General features: G+C 44.7%; 1 protein-coding gene and 1 long non-coding RNA gene across 3 annotated transcripts in view; one reads left to right on the top strand and one right to left on the bottom strand.

The window, feature by feature from the left end:
- Positions 1–228: 228 nt before the first annotated feature.
- On the bottom strand, positions 229–16,780 carry LOC307221175 (guanylate-binding protein 1-like; the record flags this gene model as incomplete). Of its 2 annotated transcripts, XM_079985523.1 has the most annotated exons (10): positions 229–449; positions 883–1,076; positions 2,174–2,276; positions 3,262–3,474; positions 4,916–5,196; positions 5,406–5,648; positions 8,075–8,277; positions 12,934–13,043; positions 15,047–15,174; positions 16,591–16,780. In XM_079985523.1, 10 exons carry the CDS (start codon positions 16,778–16,780, stop codon positions 291–293), a joined length of 1,824 nt encoding a protein of 607 aa, XP_079841649.1. In that variant the 3' UTR covers positions 229–290. The 2 variants fall into 2 exon arrangements, with proteins under 2 accessions (XP_079841649.1, XP_079841650.1); XM_079985524.1 differs by lacking the exons at positions 229–449; positions 883–1,076 and adding an exon at positions 1,926–1,963.
- The window catches only part of LOC307221426, a 36,911-nt gene continuing 22,337 nt past the window's right edge, over positions 5,633–20,206 (top strand). The window contains exon 1 of the long non-coding RNA XR_013841400.1: positions 5,633–5,726. This is a non-coding gene — a long non-coding RNA (uncharacterized lncRNA). The remainder of the gene's footprint in view (positions 5,727–20,206) is intronic.

The raw sequence follows: 20,206 nt of genomic DNA, 5'->3' as shown, positions 1-20,206 counted from the left end.
ATCCCCGCCAAAAAACCCCACAAATCCTACCTCAGCTAACCAAGACAATCAACCACACCCTAGGCCACCCCAACCTCTCTCACCACCAAGGAAACAAAACAAGTGAATAGAAAGAAAACCTACCCAAGGGATGTTGAGACAAAACCCCCACACATACACTAAGCAAAAGAACATAAGCTTTCCCACCCACCCCTACCACCCCCTCCTTTTCTTCCCAACCCTTTACTGCATAGACCACAAGTATCTCACGACAAATGTAACTGGTCTGTAGGCCTTTTCCTGCTTGATCACTAGCGCTTCATTAAGTTATAAGCCAGCATTAGAGCACCCAAATTCTCGGCAAGCTGAGATTTCTTATTATTTTCAGTCTGTTGTCTCAGCTGATTAATCTCCCCATTTAGTCGATTTGCTTCTTTCTGGAATCCATCCTTCAGCAAAGCCTCTTGCTCCTGCAAAAAAAGAGAGCATTCACATCAAAAGCCACGGGGTGTGATTCGGCTTTCGGTGTGTTTAAGAATACTTCCAGCTAAACTGAAAGGCAAAAACTTTCTTCTAGTGTTCTAAAGAAGGCATATAATTGAATGGAATTTAAGTTTTTGACATCATTGTCTGCCACTTGACAGTCAAGGAGATGGCTCAGATCACAATGAACTTCCTTCCAACCCCAGAAGCTTCACTCCACAGCTGAGTATGTCTCGCAAGGATGCCTGACCAGGAAAAACACTGCTAACTAAATTAGATAGGGGCCCTGGGCTTGTGAGGAAGAGGGCTAACACTCCCCTGAGCCTGACTTGATCCATTTTGTAAGGAAGCACAACTCCAGAACCAGAATTTGCTTGTTGCAAATATAGAAGAGGCCCAAGATGGGCCTGTGATAGTTACCCTGAGTTTACTCTCCATCATCATATTCTGCTCTTTCAATAGATTGTCCCTTTCTTTCACCATCTTCTCCTCCAGCTGACGGATGTTCAGCTCGTAGCTTCGTTTCTCATCCTCCATCTTCTGTTCCAGCTCAGCTTGCTTCTGCTTCTGGATCGCCTGCTCTCGCTGCACAGCTTCAGCCTTTGCCTTTGCCTCTGTCCCGGGAATGAAAAAAAGGAAGAACGAATAACCGCAGGTGTTTGTGCAGAGCCACAATATATTGTTCTACGGTTACTACTGCTATGGAGTTTGGGTTTGGCTAAAATAGGGTTAAAGGGGCCAGAATTACTGCTTGAAGTTTGTTAATGCTCAGTGGCCCTGCATACCGTTCATATCTGTATTTGGAGAAAGTAGGAAGCCCCAAAACAACTAGAAAAGTTGTATCAGAAATAAATACTCCAGAGCAATAGTTTGTGGGACAGATTCAAGTGAATACTGTCATACCTCGGGTTGCAGACGCTTCAGGTTATGTTTTTTCAGGTTACGGACACGCCAAACCCCAGAAGTACCGGAACGGGCTGCTTCTGGGTTTTGGTGGTCGTGCATGCGCAGAAGTGCTAAATCGTGATTTGTGAATGCCAGAAATGCCGAATCGCAACCCGCACATTCACAGGTGTGCCCCTGCGGGTTGCGAACACTGTGGATTACAAACGTGCATCCCGCACAGATCACGTTCGCAACCCAGGCATCCACTGTACTAGGAAATTTAGGTTTGCACATTCAACTCAATTAATGAATTCTGTTGCCCTAGCGCAAGAATTCCACTTAAAAAAGAAACTTTTTCTGCTGTTAGGAAAGTGACAGGCAATTGAACTGAAAATTGTGGGATGTGAATGAGTAAAAGGGAAAATGTATAAGCGCCCTACAAGGAAGTCAGGATGAATGTTCAATGTCATAAACAAATCACAATGAATGCTCAAGAAACGTTGGACCTAATCAAACCTCTGCCAAAGCTTTCTGCAAGCAGATGATGATAATGATAATGATGATGATTAAAATTTATATGCAGCCCTATACCATCAGCCTTGAAAAGCACATAGAGCTGAAAGAGAAAGTGGGAGAAAATGTCTCTTTTTCCAACATGCTTCTGTGTCATTTTCAAGGGGTAAAAAGACAGCCACACCCACAACCTCATGACCAAGTGGGCAGCATGTGGGGAGGCCCAGAGTCTTCATGGGCCCCAGGGGAAGTCCTCCAGGGAGCCCATTGTTGACCAGGGAGCCCCATGCATGCTACTTTCCCATCCCCTTACCTGCCATTTCCTTCTCTTTCTCTGACAGAGCTTGATCACTTAGCAGTATGGCTCTGCTGACATTCTCCTTCTCCTTGAGGAACTGCTGTAGGACTGTCTCTGCCTGCAACAGAAGAGTCAGCAGAGTGAATGAAGAGAGGCCAGCTAAAACAGGTTGGGTCCCCCGCCTGCTTCAAGTTTCCCATTTTTGCTCGATAAGGTGAGAAAGGAGAAATACAAATGCACAAATATTTCTGCAGTGATGTTAATAGTAAAGAGGAAGGGAGACCTGCGTCCTCTGTATTATTCACCCCTAGAATTGTGGCCCTCTAAGAGCCTAAGCAGATATGTTGAGGGATGCCTGTGACTGGATCTGCTAGCATTCTGAAAGTTACTTAACACTGCTGGGGACTGCACATCACATCAGAGCAGCCAGGATGGAAGAAAAGGTCATCTGCTTTCCTGATCTAAACAGCCCTCCAGATATCCCATAACGCAAGGATCTCTCAGTGCCACTGTGTTCTAGTCCAATCTGCAATCTCTAGCAATTGATTTTAAGTCAAATTCAAAGCACTGTGGACTTCCTGTGTCACATCTATATAGGTCCTAAATTGGGACGCTCAGGCACATTGCTAGGGGAAGCAGAACAACCTCCCACAATCTCTCTCCCAGTCTACTTTTTATATGTCTCTCGACTGGACCAGGAATCTGAGCTTGTTTCAGCTGTATGCCTTTCTGTTTCCTACCGGGTTGAACAAAGAGCTATTAGACTGCAGTCAGACAAGCCTTAATTTTTCATGCATTCAGAATTTTTAAAATGGTGCCATTGTGTAGCAAGAGTTGTTGTTGTTGTTGTCTTATACCCCCGCCCATCTGGCTGGGTTTCTCCAGTCACAATTTCAGTACCCCATCTCCAGCTCTGGTACTCAGATATGAACTTTGCACCTATTTCAGCCACACCTATGAAATGTGTTTTCAGGTTTTGGCAATTTGAATGCTGAGAATACCATGATTTGGAGTGCATCCCCACCCTCCAATCAGCCGAGCTCCCCAGAAACATTACAATGCCCCTTTAAGATGTTCATTTAGCAGCCCTCGCCCTTCCTCACCATCACTCCTTTCTTCTGTCCTTGGTGGTATCTCTGTTCCATTTCCTTCAGGTCATCCGAAAACAGCTTGTGACCGCCAGGACACGAGTAAACCCCTTGTTTGATCTTTTCCTCCAGCTCCCCAGACAAGGACATCAACACAGCCCAACAGAGTTTTGAAGATTCCTGCTCATTCTTTAGGCAGAAGCTCTCCTTCATCTGGTCCATGGTTTTCTGGCAACACAAAAAAAAACAAAGCTGAGACATAGCTAAGCACTTCGAAACATTTCTAGTCTGGGAGAACAGACTTTGTGTGCCACAGATTTATTTTCAGAATAAAATTGTTCAAGACATTTCTTAACCACCCTCCACCAAAAGATTCCCGTGTGGTGGGTGGACAAAAATCTGAATATTTGGGTATAATATACAGTTTGCAGCATGGGAAAAACTATGGAAAGAGGATTTGAAATTCACAGCGCGCTATACATTGAAAGAAAATTATATAAAAACGATGTACCGCTGGTACTTAACTCCTAGTAAATTAGCGAAAATGTATAGGACAAGTTCAAATATTTGTTGGAAATGTAAGCAGAAGGAGGGTACCTTTTATCATAGGTGAAGGAATTGCAAAGTGATAAAGGAATTCTGGGAAATGATATACAGTACTGTATAATTAATTGGGGGAAAATGTTTAAAATAACCTTTGTAAAAAAAACAACCAGAAGCCTTTTTGTTAGGAATTGTAGGTGCGGAAATTCCGAAGGAACTCAAAAGACTGTTTTTGTATGCTACAACAGCTGCAAGGATGTTGCTTGCTCAGAGCTGGAAATATGATAAGATACCTACGAAGGCAGACTGGCAGATGAAATTATTGGATTATGCAGAGATGGCATGATGAACTGGGAAAATCAGAAATGAAGAGGATCAAACTTCAACAGAGAATGGGACAAATATAGATTGTACTTGAAAGACCACTGTAAACACTTGAACTCTTGAATAACTCTTGCAATGATATACAGTGGTACCTCGGGTTAAGAACTTAATTCGTTCCAGAGGTCCGTTTTTAACCCGAAACTGTTCTTAACCTGGAGCACCACTTTAGCTAATGGGGCATCCCACTGCTGCCGCACCGCCGCTGCTCAATTTCTGTTCTCATCCTGAAGCAAAGTTCTTATCCTGAGGTACTATTTCTGGGTTAGTGGAGTCTGTAACCTGAAGCATCTGTAGCCTGAAGTGTATGCAACCCAAGGTACCACTGTATAGACTTTGGATATAATGGAGGACTGTAAATTGAATGGACTTAAAATATGCAGCTGGAAAAGTTTTTCAATGAACCCACAGAGAGGAAGAAGGAAGTCCTAGGATTCGAAACAATCTTGTGTTAAATTTTAATATTTGCAAGAATAGTTTTCTGTGAATGAACTTGTAAAACAAAATTTAAAAATTCATTAAAAAAACAAAAAAATGAATAAAATCAATGTACACTACATATAAATATCATTTCAAACCAACAAATAAGCCAAGACAAGCCATTTCAGTCTGAGCCATCCAAATGAAATCCAAATGGTTCTCCAACCGTCCAGGCTTAACATGCTTGCTCCATGTTTGTTTTGCAACCAGACCGATACTCTCAATGTACCACCTCTTAAGACGAAGATATCAAGGGACAGCCTACCATGAGTTCCACCTGGAACCGTTGTTGGTCATCCTTGAAGGCACGAGCCAGGAACACCTGCAGGGCCTCCTTCTCACACTCGGCATGGATCCCCAGCAGCTCCTGGACCGTCTCCGTAGGAAGCTTCAGCTTTTGATCCATCAGCTCCCCGTAGCGCACAGTAGCATCATGGATAGCAGCCGAGTTCTCAATCTCAGCCAAGGCCAGCACTGCGCTCTCCATGCAAGGCACTTGACCACTGCGAATGGTGTCCACATAGGTTGTCACTAGGTTCGCCAGCACTACCAGGGGGAAAAAGAAAAGGAGCTAGTTGTGGGAAGACACACTGAACTGCCTGTGCTCAGAGTGGCCCATTGCAATGCAAAACCAAGTAGCTAGGATGGTGGGCCGGATCCCAAGCTCCTCCCTGGGGCAATTATGGCAGGTGCACAGGGCCATCCAGCTGCCAACCAGCTAGTCTGAGGAGGACTACAGAGTTACCAGGACTCACAGCGGCCATTGACAAGGTGTCCTCCAGGGATGGTCTTTTCCTTCGATGTACTATAGATGTAACGGCAGAAGTGGCTGGCTTTTTCCACAAAGTCGGGCTCCAGCTCGCTCTCCTGCATCGACTCCAGATGGGGCAGGTTCTTCCCAGTAGTGGGGCGGTCAAAAATGAAACACTTGCGAGTGGGGAAGAACATACGGATGCATTTGCGAGGCAGGTTGTACAGCTGAACATCAGAGGCGTCGCCTGGAAAGAAGAAGATGGAGATGTTAGCCATTTTCCAGAGTCATGCAGGGGTTTCACCCTCAAAGCCTTCGTGATGAAGTAGCCTCCACAGGACTCTGAAGGGTGGCAGCTGTTAACAAGCAGTATTATTTGTGCATATAAAGTCCAATACAATGCATTTGAGCCCAAGAGAGGATCTTCTTGCTTCTTGCTTCAAAAACTCTTTCACAGCAGTGTGTAAGACAGCCTTTCTCAACCTGTGGGTCCCCACATGTTGTTGAACTACAACAGCCATCACCCCTAGCTAGCCAGGCCAGAGCTCAGGGATGATGGGAGTTGTAGTCCAACAACATCTGGGGACCCACAGGTTGAGAACCGCACAGTTGCTGATTTGTTTGTCCTCACAAACTCCTCCAGACACAGCATCTGCTTGAAGTTTCCACACTCCCATGTTGTTGTTGTTGGTCAATGAAACAACAACAAGACAACCTCCAACTCCCTCCCCTCCTATATAAGAAACACACTCACTTTTAAAGGGACTTAACAAATTAACAAGGCAATGAGTCAGCATTTCTGTGACCTTAATCGGAGTCACAAGATTCTGCAGCTGTTACATTACATAGGTTTTCTTTTCCCCCAGTACAAATCATTCTTTGTAAAATACATTTTCTAACAAATACAGTACCAGTACAAATATTAACAGGAGATGGGGAGCTTGTGAGTCAATCTGAAATGGCACGTGGAAATGCAAAGATACCAGTGGGTTGGAAAATGTAAGAGGAAAAGTGGGATTTGAGCAAGGCGGATATTTCATACTACAGAAGGGAAGGCATACTATACTTCATGGTTATCCTTATTAAGTACATAGGCATACAACCCTTTCCGCTCTTCCTTGCTCCCCCCCCCCTTCTGACTCTTAGATCTAACTGTAGATGGCAAGCCTATAGGCACAAGTTTCTAAGTTTCTAAGTTTTAAGCAACAGCTAGTAATTTCAGATGCATTATGAATTCTGAGTGTTTTTAAATATATGCAGTGGTACCTCGGGTTAAGTACTTAATTCGTTCCGGAGGTCCGTTCTTAACCTGAAATTGTTCTTAAACTGAAGCACTACTTTAGCTAATGGGGCCTCCTGCTGCTGCCGCACCACCAGAGCACATTTTATGTTCTCATCCTGAAGCAAAGTTCTTAACCCGAGGTACTATGTCTGGGTTAGCAGAGTCTGTAACCTGAAGCGCCTGTAACCTGAAGCATATGTAACCCGAGGTACCACTAAAAACAACAGTCTCATGCACTTTAAAGACTAGCAAGTATGTTATGGCATAAGCTTACTCTCTCAGGTGCATGGAATGTTATCCCAAGTTGGCAGATCTACACACACATGCAAGTTACAAAGCTGGGTTAGCCAGCCTAGTGCCCTCTATGTATCATGGGACTGCAACTCCCATCATCCCTAAGCAATGCCCATGCTGACTGGGGCCTACCAGAGCTGGCTGTTTGTGGGGGTAATGCTCCATTTTGCAAAGGCAAACCTCGCGCAAAGACCTGCCACAGCATGTCAAGGAGTGTTACGCTTGCTTCCCTGACCTTTTGCCTTCTTGGCTAGAAAACAGAGTTTCCCCCCTGACCTTTTGTCCTTTCACAAACTGTTTGCTTAGACATATCGCTTGGCTGGAGCATGGCGGGAAAATCAGACGGTATCAAGTATCGGGGGAGGACATTTGAGGGAAACACCTGCTGTCATGTGCATTTGCTAATGCTGGGAATGTGCTTAGATGGAAATATGTTAAAGTTCTGAGTGGTTTCACTACTGCTTTGCAACTGTTGATTTTTGCCAATAAAAGAGGCTCTGCCAAGCTAGCCAATTAGCTTGCTTCCGCATAGCTCACTCACATTCAACCTGTCGTCTCAGTTATTCCTACAGCTGTTAGTAAGCTAGCAAGGTTCCGTTGTGTTTGCTGCAACAGAGGAACTTGGCTACCCCTTTGAAACAGTTTATATACAGTATTTTATTGTGTTTTCTTGGGAGGAATTTTGTGCAGAGGAAAGCTGCAACTGTTTCAAATAAATGTGATGTGTAAACACATCAAACGTGCTTTGAAGCACGACTCTGCTAGGTAGTAAAGACATGACGTTAACACACCTAGACTGGTATTAAACTAAAGCCACATTCACATAAAACTTCAAAGCACTATGATACCATTTTGACCAGTCATGGCTTCCCGCAGAGAATTCCGGGAACTGGAGTTTGTTAAGGGTGCGAAGAGTTGTTAGGAGACCCCTAATCTCCCCCAAAAGCTACAATTCCCAGAGTGGTTTAACAACCAAGGAACTCTGTAGTCTGGGAAGGGGAAGAGTAATTTCCCAACACTTCTCAGCACTTTTAACAAACAGCACTTCCTGGCATTCATTGGGGGAAGCCATTGAATTCGCCCGCCACTGTCAGTACCTTTCTTTAATCTCAAGGAATGTTCCAGATACTCGTCTTCAGTGATGGGGCACCCATCCAGCTCCAGCTGCAAGGTGAAATCCCGCAAGGCCCAGGCAAAACTTGGGAAGAAGCGGACAAACTCAGCAGAGTCTTCCAGTCCCTCACTGCCACCCCCGGGGGACGATTTGGCTTTGATGCGCTCAGTGAGCTCTGTCACAAAGCTGTTGGCCAGGTTTAGGAATCAAGAGACCAGTTGCCTGCACAGGGGGAGAACAAGGAGCCCCTCAAAATACCCCCACCAAGCAATACAGCCATGCAATACAAAACAGACAGTTTGATGTAAACGAGAAAGGTCCTGTACCTTTAAACTGCTGCATATTTTGGAGCGCCATCTCATTAACCTTTTCCATTGCTTGTGCAGAACAAATCCTCATGCAGCTGCTTACCCTCGTTTATATTCTTTCTCTTTGACATTCTGTCCATTTCTGGCATTACCACTCCATTACAATCTCCCATCAGGATTAACCTTCCTCTGATCTTGCAAAAAAATCTGCTTTATTTCCATTAGGGGCATATTTTCTTTGAATTGGTTGAGAATTTTGGTCTAATAGATATCTGGAGGTGGAAATACCCAATTACAAAACAGTTCACTTTTTTTCTCAGAGCCCCACCGTAGCTCGAGTCGGATAGATTATGTTTGGGCTTCTAAAGAATTGGTTTCTAGAGTAAACAAAATTGAGATTACCCCACAAACTCTATCGGACCATAATTCGATCTATTTGGAATGAAAAGGTAAAGAACAATCCTCACTTAGATGGAGGATGAATGATACTTTGTTTGAGAACCCAAAAATAGTAGAGAAAGCGAAAGAGGCAATAAAGGATTATTTTGACTGGGATTTACATAAAGAAACTAGTTTGGATACTGTGTGGGACGTGAGCAAAGCGGACATGAGAGGTTTCCTAATGCAGCAAAACAGTTATTAAAAAAAAGAAAGAGAAAGAAAAAAAGAGGAAATCCTGGTTCAACTTATGGAAAATGAGAAAAAATTGACAATAAAACCAAAAGATGAACAAACTAAACAGATTATTAAAATGTTACAAACTCAGTATTCCATGCTGGTGAATCAAGAAGTGGAATGGAAATTAACATTAATGAGACAGAAATTTTTTGAATCAGCAAATAAAACCGGGAAGCTATTGGCATGGCAGCTAAGAAAGCGTCAAAGTCAAAACGTAATCAATAAAATCAGGATAGGGGAACAGCTGACGGAAGACCCAAAAGAAATAAGAAGAGCCTTTCAAGGATTTTATAAGGAGCTTTACAGGAAAGAAAAAGAAGATATAAAAAAGATAGAAAGATATTTGGAAACCCATAAAGGAAAACAGATATCATCAGAGGAAAGAGAACAATTGAACGCCCCAATAACAAACCAGGAAATCCAAAGGTCAGTAAAGAGGATGAAACAAGGCAAAGCCCCAGGACCGGATGGGTTAACCGCTAAGTATTATAAAGCACTTAGCGAGCAGCTGATGCCGGTTCTAGGGGAAGTAATGAATGCTATTTTACAAGGAAAAGGGAAAATATCAAACTCCTGGAAGGAGGTGTATATAACGCTGATCCCCAAACAAGATACAGATCATCAGAGTGTTAAAAACTTCAGACCGATATCATTGTTAAACAATGGCCAACAGATTGAAGACAATACTAAATGATTTAATTCATAAAGACCAAATGTTATTTTTGTTCCAGACAATCCCGATATTTAGAGGTCTAAGACAATTCAAAAAGTGGCAGAAGATTCTCTCAGGCTTTATATGGCAAGGGAGAAGACCAAGAATTAAATTTAAAATATTGACGGACAAGAAGGAAAGGGGGGGGGGTCTCAGTACCTGACCTGAAACTTTATTATGAAGCAGCGTGTTTATGTTGGACAAAGGATTGGATAACCCAGGAGAACCCAGACTTGTTAGATTTGGAGGGACGCGGACACAACAATAGATTTGGGTGGCACTCCTACCTTTGGTATGGTAAGGCAAAAGTGCATAGAGGGTTTGCAAACCATGTGATAAGGGGTGCTTTATTTGAAGTCTGGGACAGAAATAAGAATTTGCTGGAAAGGAAAACACCTTGGTGGGTGTCACCAATCAATATGTTAACAGTCAAAAAACTGAACACGGAAGGGAGAGGGGCCACTTACGAGGGGATTCTGATGAAATCTGAGAAAGGTTGGAAATTGAAGCCCTATAATTGTATTGCCGGAAAATTGACAGGATGGTTGCAATACCATCAAGTCAATGATGTTCTTAAAGATGATAAAAAAATAGGACTTGAAGATAAAAAATCGAAATTCCAAACAGATATTATAGAAAGTAAGTTCAAGCCACTTTCAAAAATGTACAATCTTTTACTAGAATGGAACACAAAAGACGAATTCATAAAAGAGGCCATGACAAAATGGGCTATTGATTTAGGACATAACATAGACTATGATGCATGGGCTAAACTCTGGAATGAGAGTCTTAAAAGAGAATGTTATGAAGATGGTCTATCGTTGGTATCTCACTCCCACCAAATTGGCAAAAATGTATAGGACAAGTAGTAAAACTTGTTGGAAATGCAAGGAAGAGGACGGCGACTTCTACCACATGTGATGGTCATGTAATAAAATAAGAGTTTTGGGATTTACGATATGATACGATATCTTTATTGTCATTGTCCCTTGCGGAACAATTAAATTGAAGATTCGGTCTATAATGAGTTAAAAAAGATGTTTAAGTATAGTTTTCCCAAAAAGTCAGAAGAATTTTTGCTAGGCTTGGTGGGAGAAGATATTAAGAAGATAGACCAAAGACTATATCTGTATGCAACAACAGCAGCTAGAGTTTTGATAGCCCAAAAGTGGAAGCTACGGAGATGCCGAAGATAAGAGAATAGCAGATAAAGCTGGTCGAATACGCTGAGATGGCTAAATTGACATACAGAATTTGCAATCAGGAGGAGACGAAGTACCAAAAAGAATGGAGTAAATTTATGATTTATATAATTGAGAACTGTACAAACGTTGGCAGGATTGAAGTAAATCTTATGTCATGTTGTAATTTTTAATTAAAAAAACTGTGAATTATAGATTGGAATAGGAAAACATGTTGTAATAGATTGGAATAGGAAAACATGTTGTAATTAAAGAAACTGTGAATTATAGATTGGAATAGGAAAACTTGTGGAAGGGAAGGAAGGAAGTCAAAGGCTCTATGGAGCATAACAAAGGATATATGTAATAAGACTTGATGTTTTTGTTGGTTGGTGTTGGTGTTCTTAAATCTCAATAAAAACCATTAAAAATCCTCATGCAGCTGCATTTGTGGTGATGATGTCCTCACAATGTGCCCTTTCCATGCCTCTTCCCCCCCATCCCGCCCCCAAGGGTGGCCTGCTGTGAAATTATTGCCACAGGAAAACAAAGTTACAACAGGAGAGAAAAGCCCTTCAACTTTATGTGGCACGTGGATGGCAGTTTTAGAAAATGATGTCAAAGACGTTCAAAGTTGCGAGTTAACTCTTTATTAGCAAAAGCAGGATCTTCACGGACTTGGTTGAGTATCAGGCCTAAAGAGAACAGCAGCTCACCTCCGATAGGTCTTGCCCCATGACTCCATTGCTGAGATTGAAAGTCCCCGCCTCCCCATAGCAGTCTAAGTTCCTCCTCTTCAGGGCTTTCCCAAACAATCAGAGACTGCACCTGCATGCAATTTGCCACTGCTCTGCCCATTTCAGCCCTCTTCTGGTTCTGGGAGACAAGTGGAGAGGGAAGATTGTAGCAGCAGGTCGGGGAGACTCCTGTGACTTTTCATCGACCTGACTCATCTTCCTCTTGGCATCATCCCACTCGCCGGCATTGGCTTCTGCCTTTGATTGTGAACTGCTCTCTGCCACAGATTCTTCCTGCTCACTAAACCCTGTTACCTCCTCATCTTCTTCTTTTTTAATGTATATAATTTTTATAAAATTTTCTGTTTACAATCTCCAATTCTCATTTTACATCCTTAAGATATCAATGACTTCTCTTCTTCTCTTTCCATGGTTCATGTTACATACAGCAGTTCTCAACCTGTGGGTCCCCAGATGTTGTTGGACTACAACTCCCATCATCCCTGAGCTCTGGCCTTGCTAGCTAGGGGTGATGGGAGTTGTAGTCCAACAAAATCTGGGGACCCACAGGTTGAGAACTGCTGTAAAATATATTAAATCCCTGCATATTTTACAAAAAACTATACCAATCAGTTTACCATTATTGCATCCATCAAAACTCATTTACACTGTTGAATTTATCATAATGTTGCCATCGTTTTCAGGTGGGCAGAATTATTTTCCATATATTCAATGTTCTTCTTGTTCTCTTACTCTGTATGCTAAGCCTGCAAGTTGTGCATATTCTGTCAAGTTAAGTTGCTATTCTTCTTTGGTTGGAACCTCACTCGTTTTCCATTTTGGGGCTAACATAACCTACTCATTTTTTGAGACTTCCTCTTCCCAGTCTGACTCCTCCTCTTCTAAGTTATCACCAACTTTGAACGGTATGATTTACTACTGGCTTGCTCTGTGGACTTGTGGGTTGAAAAAAGGTTGAAAACCTAACACTACAAAGGCTAGAGTTGCACCCGTTGTTCTGTACACTCTCGTCTCTGGCCCCACCCACCACTGACACATGGCCCCTGGAAGGTTGCACATAAAATAATGTGGCCTCTGGGCTGAAAAAGATTTCCTACCACTCTAGAGTAACAAGAGGCAATGTCCTAAGGAGAGAGAGCCAGTACAGGACTTCCTCAAACTCCCTCCGGCAAATGAAAATCAGAGTAAGTGCTTGGGAAGGATACTGAAGCTGATCCATAGCTTGCTGGTCAATGGCACCAAAACTGTTGTAGACCAGGGTGCTGCTCAGGAGCACAGCCAAAGCGAAGATCCAGGTGTCATTTTGAGTATCGCCCTAAGAAAGGAGGAAGAAAGCTGTTAGGTTCTGCTTCTCCCCTTCACCGCAGTGTTGCTACAAGTATTGTTCATAGAAACATAGAACTGATTCTATGACTGTAAGGATCATCTGGTCCAACCCCCTGCGATGCAGGAATACAATGTAGCTGTCCCATACGGGATCAAATCTGCAACCTTCACATTATCAGCTCCATGTTCTAACCAACTGAGCTGCACAATACATAAGTACTGATTCATTCTCAAGTTATTTGTTGCTTTTACTTGGCCCTGGGAAAGCTGGCGTACTGGGCTAAGGACTGCCGCTGACACAGTTGCACTACTGAGAACCAAAGTGCTGTTGGTGCTGGGCTGTCCCTAAACTCCCTTCCTTTGAGCCCCAATTCTGGGTTTTTAACAGCAGCTAGTCACGTCAAAATCAAGCAGGGGAAGCTTTGCCCAACACTTGTTCCCATGCCAGAGAAAAGCTTCCCAAGTTTAATAATAACAACAACAATAGTAATAGTAATAATAATAATAATTTTATACCCCGTCCATCTGGCTGGGCTTCCCCAGCCACTCTGGGAGGCTTCCAATAGAATATTAAAAATACGACAAAACATCAAACATTAAAAACTTCTCTAAACAGTTTCTGTTCCTCAGGCCGACGCTATTGTTGCCAGAAACAAAGTGGCAACTCTAAAGCCCAAGTGTGCAAGGAAGTTGAGAAATACCATTGGTGTAGCGATGTTTGCTCATGTAGGCTCGAGCTTGTCCTTTGCTATCCCATACCCATGACACAACCTTGATGGCAGAAAGTGAGGAAGAATTAAAGAACCTTTTAATGAGGGTGAAAGAGGAGAGCGCAAAATATGGTCTGAAGCTCAACATAAAAAAAACCCTAAGATCATGGCCACTGGTCCCATCACCTCCTGGCAAATAGAAGGGGAAGAAATGGAGGCAGTGAGAGATTTTACTTTCTTGGGCTCCATGATCACTGCAGATGGTGACAGCAGCCACGAAATTAAAATACGCCTGCTTCTTGGGAGAAAAGCAATGACAAACCTAGACAGCATCTTAAAAAGTAGAGACATCACCTTGCCAACAAAGGTCCATATAGTAAAAGCTATGGTTTTCCCAGTAGTGATGTATGGAAGTGAAAGCTGGACTATAAAGAAGGCTGATCGCCAAAAAATTGATGCTTTTGAATTATGGTGCTGGAGGAGACTCTGGAGAGTCCCATGGACTGCAAGAAGATCAAACATCTCCATTCTGAAGGAAATCAGCCATGAGTGCTCACTGGAAGGACAGATCGTGAAGCTGAGGCTCCAATACTTTGGCTACCTCATGAGAAGAGAAGACTCCCTGGAAAAGACCCTGATGATGGGAAAAATGGAGGGCACAAGGAGAAGGGGACGACTGAGGACGAGATGGTTGGATAGTGTTCTCGAAGCTACCAGCATGAGTTTGACCAAACTGTGGGAGGCAGTGGAAGACAGGAGTGCCTGGCATGCTCTGGTCCATGGGGTCCCGAAGAGTCGGACACGACTAAACGACTAAACAACAACATCCCATACCACTGTGGATGGGAAAGCAACCAGCACCAGATTCACACTACTGTATAGACCTTCCTCCAGCTCTCAACTTCAACTGACTGGAAATTCCAAAAATTACATAAGTTGTGCTGAGCCATCAAAATCCCAGCAGCCAAAATATTTAGTCATACTTGGGGCTTTCCTGTAGTTTACAAAGAGGTCGACAGCCTCACACCTGCTTGTTTTCACAGTCCCTTCGCCGAGACCTGGTTTCAGCCTCAGAGTCACACTTTGAATGTATAAAACATTTATCTCTGTTGATGTGTGCATTTTCTGGTTCTGTAGACAAATACCTGGCAATGATCCTTCAGCAGCTGGGTACGGGGGCAGGTATGTTGCGCCTGGCCCTGCCACAAATGCTGTTATGTCCTTTGCCCGTACATGCTAGGCAGAAATTCAGCAGGTGCACCATCCAAGAGTTCAGAATTACCTTTTCCACATCGCCTAGTCCCTCTGTATCCAGAAGCACAAGGGTTTGACCAGGCCTGCCAGGGTAAGGGACACACCACATCCAGATTCCCTTGGTCTTCGACTGCACCGTAGAACCCAGGGGGAAACCTAACCATGGAGATAATCAAATTTTCAGGATTTAGGAAACGGAATCATGTGAGCTAATAAGATCAGGGAATTGGGCTGACGCCCTTTCTCTTGGAAGACTCTTACATCAGTTCCCTCTCCCTCTCCCACACAGGGGGGTGGGGTGGTAGGAAAAGTGGGCTTCTGTTTAGGAAACTAGAAAGCTTCCTGACACTGAATCAGCCCATCTAACCCAGTATTGACTACCCTGACTGACAGCAATTCACCAGGGTTTTCAGACTAGGAATATTTAATCTGGGAATTTATACATGCAGATCAGATACTCTACTAATGTTCTACATTTTCCAAAGAGATGTAACAGGAAAACTAGGATTAGAGTCATGCTGGACTCTTGTGGAAGTTGTGTCCAAATTGTTGCCTTGGAACACATTAACTGTCCTTGAATTCAGTTACAGATAGGTAGCCGTGTTGGTCTGCCATAGTCAAAACAAAAAATTCCTTCCAGTAGCACCTTAAAGACCAACTAAGTTAGTTCTAGGTATGAGCTTTCGTGTGCATGCACACATCTTCAGATACACTGAAGAATATAATGAGATACACTCATTATACATGACAAAGCCATTTTTCACCTTCTCACCCCTTGCTTTTTCCTGTAAGACCTATTGCAGTCATTAAGAGTCATCAACAGGCTCATCACAGCTATCTGCCAATCACCCATTCCCACCACCCTTCTGAGTAATACCCCTCCCCACCTTCTCACTATAGAGAATGGTCTGGTGACTTCTGTTTCAGTGTATCTGAAGAAGTGTGCATGCACACGAAAGCTCATACCTAGAACTAACTTAGTTGGTCTTTAAGGTGCTACTGGAAGGAATTTTTTGTTTTGTCCTTGAATTGTTGTTGTTGTTTATACGCCACCATCTGGCTGGGTTTCACCAGCCATTCTGGGTGGCTGGCTTCCAACAGAATATTAAAAACACAATAAAACATCAAACACTAAAAACTTCCCTAAACAGGGCTGCCTTCAGATGTCTTCTAAAAGTCAGATAGTTGTTTATTTCCTTGACATCTGAAGGAAGGGCGTTCCACAGGGCTGGCACCACCACTGAGAAGGCCCTCTGCCTGGTTCCCTGTAACCTCACTTCTCGCAGTAAGGGAACTGCCAGAAGGCCCTCAGCGCTGGATCTCAGTGTCTGGGCCGAATGATGGGGGTGGAGATGCTCCTTCAGGTATACTGGGCCAAGGTTGTTTAGGGCTTTAAAGGTCAGCACCAACACTTTGAATTGTGCTTGGAATAAGTTACTACATGATTCTCTCTGCACAGAAGGGCACTCTGTGGTACACACACACACACACACACCCATGTGAGCATAAAACACTTAAATGTAGCGTTTGATCCCCTCCCTCTCCAGGGTTCGCTGCAATTTTCTCTCTCACCTGAGTTTCTGCCAGCTAGTTTGTTCATGAGGTAGGACTTGCCCGTTCGGTAGCGTCCCACAACGGCAACCACCACCACCGGCTGGAGAATTTCAGAGAGCTGGCGAAAGGCCTTTTCACAGACGAAGAGCTTCCTGTCCCTGTTCTCGATCAGGCAGATGGGCTCGGACATGTGGCTTTTGGGCGCCATTGCTCTAAACCTTAAAGTACAGTTTGGGGTAGGAGACAGATGGAAAACCAGGAAGAGTCACGATGGGATATATTTCATGTACACCTATGAATCAAAAATATGAGCTGCACGGATCCAGCAGCCAGAAGAATCAGAAAGATGCTATTTATTTATATTTAGAGAGTTTGTTTGTTTGTTTGTTTAGACAAGGTAATAATCACAAATATATAAGAATAAAAATGTGCACCCCACCCATGAGACCATTACATTGCAACTATCTAACCTCTCAAAATTTCAACACGTCTTGCGATGGTTTGACCCCTTTCCATTTTAACAGTATAAATTGTACAAACACTCTCCCTATCTCCTCAAAATCATTTCTCCTGCATATTCCCCATCTTACCTTAATGACACATATTACTTTATCATTGGGACGCGGCTGGCGTTGTGGGTTAAACCACAGAGCCTAGAACCTGCCAATTAGAAGGTTGGCGGTTCGAATCCCCACGACGGGGTGAGCTCCCGTTGCTCGGTCCCTGCTCCTGCCCACCTAGCAGTTCAAAAGCACGTCAAAGTGCAAATAGATAAATAGGTACCGCTCCAGTGGGAAGGTAAACAGTGTTTTCGTGCACTGCTCTGGTTTGCCAGAAGCGGCTTAGTCATGCTGGCCACATGACCCAGAAGCTGTACGCCGGCTCCCTTGGCCAATAAAGCGAGATGAGCGCCGCAACCCCAGAGTCGGTCACAACTGGACCTAATGGTAAGGGGTCCCTTTACCTTTACCTTATCATTAATAGCTATACCCCACCCCTCTTTATACCATTCTTCCATTTTATATTTTCCTTGCCCCTTCCACTTCCCAGCTATCATAATTCGTGCAGCTGTCAATAAATTTGTAAGCAAGTTCTTCATAGCCTGCGAACCTTCCACCCCATCGTAAATAGACAATAATGCTACCTCTGGACTTTCGGTCAGCTTTAACCCAGTGATTTCTGTTATCTCCTTAAACTCCCTTTGCCAAAAAAATTGTACATATTTACACCACCAGTGAAGATAAGATAGATTATATAAAGATGTGCACAAGCAATGTGCAAATAAATCCATTAATAAAACACAGCTAAAAAATTTAGGTGATGAAATTGATTCAGTGTTGACCATTTGTTCCTGTGATAATTACTGGGGCAGTTAAAACTTGCTTCAGTTTCCTGATCGAGGCCCTGCCTTGCCCAGAGACACACAGAGGACCCGGAAGGTTGACTGTCCTCTTTGTAGCCTCCAAAGCAACCTCCTCCATCCCATCGCGCAAAACCACAAACCGCAGAGGGTTCGTGTAGGAATCCCCAGGCCGATTCTCACGAGACCCGCCCCAAAGGGGTAATGGTGCCAAATGCTTCTTAGTTAGCATCATAGGAGCCAACTCCTAGGGGGCCGAGGTCCCTTCGCCAGCCCCCCCACAATAAAATGTTTGAGGGGGTCGCGCCCCCCCCCCCGCATTGCCATTCAAACGATGTGCGTGCGCCCTGCCATGTGATCGATTATGTGGTGCGAGGCTTACCTCCCCCCCCCCCCCGCAATTTGATTGAAGTTGACACCCCTGGCTAGAACCTCTTTCCTTAGCGCATCGCCCCCCAGCTTGGCCCTAAACCAGCCTCAGACGCGCGGAGACATTTGGCAACACCTCGTCAGCAAAAAGAGCTTCGCTCCAGCGCACCTCCAAATAGCTGGCTATAAAACTAGCTCGGGTGGGGATCCCAGAATAAACGACCGGCCCTTCGCTGCCCCGTGAGCGCCGCTGCTCTGCTTTTGCATGTGCACCAGCACGTCTACTCGGAAGTAAGCCAGACGGCGACGGCTCTCCCCCTCTCCTCTCGCGCAGGAGCGCGGCGGTTCCCAACTTCCCGGTGCAACGTCTACTCAGAAGTAAGCCTTCCTTTAACCCCAGGGGGCAGGAGTGCCAACTTGGCCCCGGGGCCGTGGGTGCCATGCAGCGTGCATGACCCTGGCACCGAAATTTGTGGGTGCCCGGTCCCCTTCATGGGGAATTTTGTGGGCGATGGCGCACCCACCAGGGCCCCAGGGAGTTGGCACCTATGCCACGGGTATGACTCCCGGGTTAAGAGGGCTGGGATTGCACGTGTGGATTCTCGCAGCCGGCAAACGAGGAGATGGCTCTCCAAGCTCCGCTTCCGCGGCTGTTCAGCAACTGGGATCGCGGCGAAACTGCCGATCGCGGCGAGGTCCGCCCGAAACGTGGCCCGGCCGCTCTCCTTACCGTTCCGGCAGCAGCAGCGGCGGCGGCGGCGGCGGCGACCTCTGGCTCCCAGACTTCTCGCGCGCTCTCCCGCCGACCCCGCTAACTCTGGCTCCTCGCCTGCCCAGCGGGGCTTTTATTCGACCAGGAAATGAAAGTGAAAGCAGCCCCTGATTGTAAGCGCAGGATTCCTGGAAGAGCGGAGAGTTCCCGGCAGCGCCATCCGCGTCCTCCCTATCTGAGTTTTTATCTGCCTTTAAGCACGGATCTGGGTGTTTCTGAACTGTTGCCGGTTATGTGTGCCCTTTTATGGACGTGTGTTCTGTATTATTCTATTAATACTATTGCCTAGTGCCAGTTTATTGTGGACTTTGGCTAGAACAATAAACTCATGAACTTGATACAGTATATGTCTAGCTTCTGTGGGATTTTAGTGTTGTGAGTTTTTTTAGGGGGGGAGTAGTAGTCTGTATAATGGCCGAGTCCTAATTCCTGGGCTCCTAGACCCACAGCAAGGGTTAAAATCTGGTATGAACTAGCCAGGCCATCTTCTTGGTGACTTACTGGGGAAGCTGTATGCCGGCTCCCTCGGCCAATAAAGTGAGATGAACGCCGCAACCCCAGAGTTGTCCGCGACTGGACCTAATGGTCAGGGGTCCCTTTACCTTTACCTATAACAAAAGGAAGTAGCATTGTGCCAAATGGGTGCCCCCCTTCCCTCACCTGGCTGGTAGGAGCAGCAGAGTCATGTGTGAGAGTTGGAAGCAGCCTTCAGGCAGAAGCCAGGGAAGGAGAACCATGCTTGACTTCTGTTGTCAGGGTGGGTGGGCGGGTGGGTGTGTATGCAAATAGCTAAATATGCAAATAGGGGTGGCTTTGTGGTCTAAACCACTGAGCCTCTTGGGCTTGCCGATCAGAAGGTCAGCGGTTTGAATCCCTGCAACAGAGTGCACTCCCATTGCTCTGTCCCAGCTCCTGCCAACCTAGCAGTTTGCAAGTAACTGCAAGAAATAATATTGAAGATTAATAAGTATGCTATGTACGGTACAGATGAAGTTGATGGACTACATGGAACTGGCGGAAATGACTGGCAGAATCCGAGACCAGGGAGAAGAGTCGGTGGAAGAAGACTGGAAAAAGTTTAAAGACTATTTACAGAAATACTGTAAAATTAATGAATGTTAGAAAAATGTGGG

This window comes from Podarcis cretensis (assembly GCF_951804945.1).
Source record: "Podarcis cretensis genome assembly, chromosome: 8".
Taxonomy (NCBI): Eukaryota; Metazoa; Chordata; class Lepidosauria; order Squamata; family Lacertidae; genus Podarcis; species Podarcis cretensis.
Note: the sequence above shows the minus strand (reverse complement) of the source record. Positions and strands in the feature narration are given on the sequence as shown.